The following is a 7,563-nucleotide window of genomic DNA, read 5'->3' as shown; positions in this document are numbered from 1 at the left end:
CTAGATTCAATGTATTTGAAGTTTGGTATATCTTCTTATTTAATTACACAAAATATCTTTTCCTTTTATCTATAAATACATGATTGTATAAAGAGTACATGGACGACACTTTTGTGTCGCATACTGATACTTTGCAAAAATTTCTTTAGAAAGTCTAATACTACGTAACAATGAACATAAACTTTCAAGCAATAGGTCAAAAAACTTTCCCCCAAAGTTGTACTTATTGTCAGTGGAATTTCACGATCAAGAACTATAAACCAATATATCAAATTAAGTAAAAATTTTAAATTACTGTAGTCTGACCCTCATAGCCAAACCCTTGAACCAATATGGTCATTGTTTTGCAAAAGAGAAAAGTGACAACACTAATTGATAAATAGAGTTTTCTAAGTTTACAACATTGAACAGTAAACTTGTAAAGTAAACATATAAATCCAACAGCAAATTTGGTTTTGTTTTCAAGCTTGATATTGCAGTTTTTTCAAACTACAGGATGAAAACATGTTCAAGATAGAAGAAAAGAATTTTACATGTGTACAGGCTGAATTAGGGCATCTGCCACTCTTGAGGTTTTTGATTGCTTACTGATGTTTTCATCAATCCCCAGCCATTTTTTGATGAGTTGAAACGTGGTCTTGTTGCTCAACAGTCCCCGGTGAGTAGCAGCAATTCCGACCCTCTCAACTGCACCAAATCCATCAGCCTGAGGAATAAATAGAATAATAAATTACTTGATATGTTTTCATTGTAGAAGAAAATAGTATCGAGAAAGGTGTCGAAAGCTCATAATTTCCAATTGGACCATGCAGACTTTCTTAAGATAAACTTCAAGTCATGTATATGAAAATTTAATGGAAGGAGAGAGAGAGCACCATAGCTGATTCAGCAGGAACTGTTCCATCTCCATCCACATAAGAATACTGGGGCTGAAACAAACAGAGTAGGAGAAATGTCATAATTGATATGTAGTAAAGTATAAATATACCTGCAGCCACGATCTTGTGGATGTTAGATCAACGGCATGTTATATTCTCAGAGTGCACAAAAGGAGTTGTGAACATTAAAAAAAATTGTTTGTTTGTGATGTTATCAAGATCTTAGAGAACCGTTACTCACAATTGAGTGGCAGATTTCAGAGAGGTCTTCAATTGGAGAGGTCTCCGAACCATAACTGCATTGAAAATATATTTCAGGTATGCTTCATGACATGTAAAGGGTTATTTCTAATCTTAATTTCATGAAGTGGTTGAGTTACTTACCAGACGTCAAAAGGTGTGTCGAATGATGTTCCATATACATTGTAGAAGCAGACCCCATCTGGTAGTCGAGCTTCATTCATGATTTGGCGTGTATCGGAAGCCCATTTGAGGATCGAAAAGTTGAAGGGAAGCGCTATTTTATTCCCGTTATAATTTAGCTACAACAAGCAGTTGAGAATGAATGCTAATTATACAATTGATGTAAACAAAATATGAGAAAATACAAGGTCTACAACTGCAATGAAACAAGCAACAGATACTAGCCGTATCCTTCCAAAATATTTATTTCAAAATACATGTATGTAAGCATTTACAGACAGTCTAACAATTGTACCTCATTGTTCCTCAATGCTTCTTCGAATAAACCAACACTGTCAAGCGGACCATATGTCTCCAGTTTGACAGAAGATTCTCCATTGATTAATTCCTCTTGCCAAACCTCAATCTGTGGCTGCCTTTTCCACTTGAAGCCTGGATTTGGCAACATCTCATAGATTGATGGGCACTCAACCAACTACGTGTAAACAGAAAACACATAACAATACATCATATTTTTACTTCACCAAATGTCAGTTTGATACAAGCAACTAAGTAACTGCATAAGCTGATAAGACAGGCCAATGGAATGAAGCAGAATAAGATGTGCTATTTTCAGATTTAGATTATGTGAGCAAACCTATCATCAACATATAAATATATTGTTCAATGCCCTTTCTTATATTACAGGCCATGATATTATATCGAAAGATTACCAGTTGATGCATAGTCCATCTTGATACAAAAAAGAAGCTTTCAAGGCCTTCAACAAACTGCAATCCAGTTAACAGAGAATCATTGATGCATCCTGGTGCACCTGGTAAAGCATATTTCAGTAACACAAAAAATCCTGATTAGTACAAGTTTTTCCAGCTGCATTGTAAGAGTCCATCAACATTGTTCTAGTAACTAAATTATACATGCGGGCTATAAGTACAGACAAACACAAAAACACACATGCATAGCACTTTCCAATTAACGCAAAAGGCATTACGAAAAGGAAATCACCTTGAAAAGGGCATGCAATGCTAATCCATTTACTTATATACTTGGCAAATACCTGCATATGAATGTTATAATCAATTTTGGGCCTATCATGATTCATGAACAATGGTAGTTGAAATATTTGCACCTAGTTTTATAAATTACAATAAATGTTTCAACACATCACCAAGTTATGACATGCGTACATCTTTATGAAGCGACATGAAACACAAAACTAGCAGCCCGCCCATTGAGTGGGAAATTATGTTAACTTTTCTATTCCCTGAGGCTTTGTATGCGGTTTCCAACTTTACTTTAAGACCTTCCATTAACTTGTCAATCCTAAGAACAATAGAACAAACATGATACTATTTACTCAAGCAAGGTCAAGGAAATTTCAGTTGTCAGGAACTCTTGTGATTGTAGAGGAGTTAGAGATTTCAGTTGAGAAATTTATACAGCACAATTGATCAGTTTAAGCACCAAATGAGGAACGTAGAAAATTATTACCTGTTGCTTTGCCGGAAATCATAGCCATATCCAAACAAAGTCGTTCCCTTTTTATATCCACATCCAACTAGCATGTCTATCATATCATGAAAATGATATACTTCCTTCAAATGTATAAGTTTTATGAACTGGAATATCAAGAAATACTATAACGTCAAAATTAAGAAGCGGAATGACTAGTTCTAATAATTTGTTTAACAGGATGAGTAGAAAATGCAAAAGTAAGAGTTTGAAAGATAAGAGGTGCATTCTCAATTCCAAAAAATACCATAATCTGCTTATGAATCACTAAACTAAGTGTTTCCATTAGTGTACTATTTCATAATTTAGATATGAATCAAAACTTGCTACTAATGGGCAAGACTATTTGTTGACACCCAAAATAAGCCAAAAATGTGGCATGCATATCAGATTGACACACAAAATGAGTGATCATCACCTTGAAAAGCAAAACCCAACGGAGTTGCCAAGAATCAGAAGGCTTAGCTATGGTAGATGGGAAGGAAAAGATGTCATAACCACGGCAGTAAGCATGCGGACCTAGAAAGAAACTATGGAACTATGCCATTGAACAAATCAACAAATGGAATAGAATGGAACATAAGATTGGTCAACGTCCTAGATTATGATTGCATTTGAGCAAGTCTGTATGGACTGAATTCTAGTAATTATCAATCTTTTTACAATAATTCAAACACCACAGTCTTATAAGTGACAACATGATTGTCCATGAACTTCTAACAAAGAAACATAAAGCTGAAAATTTACAAAATTATTAATAGCATTTGTTAGAAATAACAAGCAACTACGAGCATCTAATTACAAAATGAATTATCTTACAAATGATGGATCTAAGATATCAATTGCATATAGTCCATAGTCATCATCAGGGACCACAATTTCACGGTCAGTTTCCAGTGATTCCGTATAACCTGTTAAACAGAATGACCAAAACCTCAGTGTATAAGCTTTTGCTTTGAAAAAGAACAGCAAGGATGGACTATTATTTAACTTAAACCAAATAATGATTCACCAGTCAATTCAAAAGGACAGAGGACCTAAAAGTTAAACTTACTATTCCTCACCTCAGAACGATTGAAATTTAAACCAGTACGATATCAGATGGCATTACAGCTTCCAAAGATTAAGCAATTTTAATCCATTTGGAAATGTTGATCCGACAAAAATGTATTAACAACAATAAATTTTTTCTCTATGTTTGTAGCTGGAAAAAACAAAAATGAAGAACTAAACTGAAGTTGGAATATGACTCTGAGGTTTCAGTCAATCCCAACAACATTCAAGCTTGACTTTTCTTTTCATTTCCTTTTAATTTTCTTTAAAAGAAAGCAACCCATTAAACCAATTTTCATCTCTCTCAAAACTTTTTCAATAGGAAGCTAAGATAAACTCCATCAAATTAAAAGCACAAAAGTTTCACAGGAAGTTCAAATTTCTAACTTGACATTAAAAGCACAAAAGTTTCACAGAAAGTTCAAATTTCTAACTTAACCCATCTCCTATCCTTCTTTATCTCAAATAGTTTTCCTACTTTCTGGCCAATCACTAAATTCCTAGATAAAATATCGAAAAAAAAAATTGCTACCAGACAGTAACAATGTACCATAGTGCTTATAAACTTCATTAAAACACAACACAAACTGAAATTAAATAATTAAAAAAATGAATAAAATCCGTATATTCTTTTGCTCCACTTCTTTAACAAGAAACTGGCTTTCATCAAAAGCAAAGCACAAATTTTTCACAGAAATTTTAATTTTTTAAATAAACCCACAACTTTTCCCTCTCCACCTCAACCTTTGCTCCACTTTCTAGCAAGCCAATCACAATAAGAGGGAAAAAAAAAACACTAAAGAAGAAAAGAAACTTCACGTATTCATTCTTATGCAACCTGTCTTTGGATTGTAAAGAGACCAAAGCTTCTTCTTGAACTCCAAATCCGCCAGTAAAATCCGAACCCAAACCCGGGTCTGAGACCCGGTTTTTTTACTCTTTGCATTGAGAATGGAACCTCCAATACCCGAAACGAGCAGAACCGGGTCGAGTTCGTTGGTCGTAGCATTTTCGGTGCTCCGGTTACCGAAACACGGACAGAAGCAGAAGTCTCCGAGCATGACTAAAACAGACTGACTGGAATTCGGGTCTTGCCTGTAATTTCCTGGGAAGTTGAGAGTAGGCGGTTCGTCAGTGAGCGAAAGAGCTCTAAAAGAGTGTTCTGAAGAAGAAGACCAAATTTAAATTCAGCCCCTATGACTTTATGACCTGTTCTTTTTACCCTTTTTTGTTTTGCCAAGAATGTCCACAATTTTTTTTCTTCTTGTCTTACAAAAAAGAGAAATTCTTGGTGACAAATATTCTCAATTTCTTCAAATTGGTCCCCTAATTCCTGTAAATCACATCAATTTATTTAAGATTTAGGCAATAACTTTTTGACTCATCTAACTAATGTGGATTTATTTTATTTTAAACATCAATTAAACCTTGTGAATAATACCCTAAAAAGTTGGGATAGTTCCGAATTGATCCGACTTAAGGTCAAATTCACATTTGACTATAACGAGCTAAACTTAAACTGAAATTTTAATTCAAAAACTTAGTTCAAGTTTGGTTTGTTTATCATTTCGATAACACTGTTTCTTTTGTTGATAATATTATTTACTTTTTAATAAAACTTATCATTTTATCAATAATACTATTTATTTTCTCAATAGTCTCTTGATAATATTATATACCAATTTGAATAAATTTAAATTAAATATTATAAATTTAAATTGATTTAAATTAAGATTTATTTGAATTTGATTTAATTTAATTTAATTTGATTAAGTTACTCCACCTCAATCTAGAAGGTTATTGACTTTTTATTAATGCTTATAATAATCAAGAGGTGGGGCATGATCAATTACGTGAAGAAATTGAATTTTATTAACAAAACAATCAAATGTGGGCGAAAATGTAAATAGTCCAAACTAAGGTCCTACGAATGTATTTATAATGATTTTTTGACACATTATGTAATTTGTACTGGCTCGTGTGGTCGTTATACCTAACTGTCAAGTGAGAAAAGATATCATGCAAGCTATTCCATTGTATTTGCTAGAGCCAATTCACTTTAGGACCAAATTACCCTCCCTTAATGGATCAAAATTCCTGTTTTGTCCCTATGTTTTGTTCAATGGCGTTCTGATAAGGCTGTGTTTGGCTGCAATGAGAGGGAGGGTGGAGTAACGATTTCGTAGCTAGCCTGAATTACCGACAAGGTGAAATGATTGCTCCTATCCAATCAATGGTGAAATTTTTAAATAAATATTAAAAAATTAATTATTAAATATATAATTTTTTAACGTAAAAATAACTTTGTTTTGATGGCACTTAACTTTGTTATATTAATAAATGAATTGTTATTTTCAGCACTTAACAATTGCATAAATTACAATAAATCAAACTTTTATGTGGGACGAAGCTTCTTCTCAACCAATTGATCTGATCTGATGTTAATTTTAAATAATTGTTATGTAATAGATACGAGAACAAATTAGAGTGTATCATATTGTATCAAAGCTCGTCAAAAGATAAGTTTTAACGAACTATATTTGCTCACTTTAACACAAGACTTAAGACATAATTTTTTACCTCTTCAGTTTTGTCTTTATAGGTTAACTCATAGGCTTCGATATGAATCACCTTAAAAACATGTTTTGACGTAATCAATTGACTCGATCTGATCTTGATTTTAGATAATTGTTATGTAATAGACGTGATGATGGGTTAAACCATACCATATTGTACCAAAACCCATCAAAAATTGGGTCTTTGCGGGGTATTTCTTGCTCGCCTTACACTGCTAAGACTGAAGGCATAATCTATAACTTCCTGAGTCATGCTTTCGTGGGTTTTTTTGATGGGTCGTATCCCTCCAAGCAAAATGTTTTTAACCTTGGTTGGGCAGGACCTATTGCCCATTGTGATGTGCAGTGGTTAGTTCTGGTGGGCATGAATCCTACCTGAGAGGGCCGATTTGAAGTCAATTGGAAAAGCTACCAAACATGGACATTAAGAGAATATACCAAGGATTGTGCTTTTTATGAGATTTCAATTCTTTGAAAAAAAACAAAAGGAAGAAGAAAATATGCTGTTGTCAATACATGTAAGTTTGCTTCATCTTTAAGGTTTCTATTTTTGAGTTGAAAATGACTTGTAGATAAATAATATGACAAGTATGAACTTGTAAAAGCTGAAAACTTTTTATTTGAATCAACTACAAAATTAAATGGTTTTTTAATTGAATTTAAACTTTAACTTATTAATCTTAAATTGGTTCTTATAAATTCAAAGCAATTTTAAACTAAACGTTATTCAAACACGACTCAATCATATTAAAAACTTGTGACCAAATTATTATTCTAATAAGTAACTAAGTTTAAAACCTAAAATTACGGATATATTCGAATCAAATCTAAACAAAAGTTAGTTTGAACTCAGTTTGAATCTACAATAATCAATTCGAGTTCAAACTTGTGTGAGATGGTTGACAATATCGTCGAAAGAATGTTAGTGTGATGTATATTGTCATTACAAGATAAATAATAACACTGATAACATAAATAGTATTACCAAAAATGAATTAAAACCAAACTCAATCTATGCTATTAAGTTAAAGCTTCAATGCAAATCAAATCAAACTCTGAATAAAGCTCAATTGAATTAGTTCGATTTCCACCATTCCTAAGATTTTAAAAACAATGAATAT

General features: G+C 32.8%; 1 protein-coding gene across 1 annotated transcript; it reads right to left on the bottom strand.

Annotated features, from left to right (window-relative positions):
* Nucleotides 1-372: 372 nt before the first annotated feature.
* Nucleotides 373-5,067, bottom strand: LOC123203470 (phospholipase A(1) LCAT3). The gene is made up of 11 exons (XM_044619822.1): nucleotides 4,705-5,067; nucleotides 3,633-3,724; nucleotides 2,793-2,920; nucleotides 2,489-2,624; nucleotides 2,307-2,358; nucleotides 2,015-2,115; nucleotides 1,597-1,776; nucleotides 1,263-1,420; nucleotides 1,120-1,174; nucleotides 876-929; nucleotides 373-706 (listed from the first exon to the last, which is right to left on the bottom strand). The coding sequence occupies exons 1-11, from the start codon at nucleotides 4,925-4,927 to the stop codon at nucleotides 530-532; spliced, it is 1,356 nt and encodes a 451-aa protein (XP_044475757.1). The 5' UTR covers nucleotides 4,928-5,067; the 3' UTR covers nucleotides 373-529.
* Between the last annotated feature and the right edge of the window lie 2,496 nt (nucleotides 5,068-7,563).

Source organism: Mangifera indica, chromosome 2, assembly GCF_011075055.1.
Source record: "Mangifera indica cultivar Alphonso chromosome 2, CATAS_Mindica_2.1, whole genome shotgun sequence".
NCBI lineage: Eukaryota > Viridiplantae > Streptophyta > Magnoliopsida > Sapindales > Anacardiaceae > Mangifera > Mangifera indica.
Note: the sequence above shows the minus strand (reverse complement) of the source record. Positions and strands in the feature narration are given on the sequence as shown.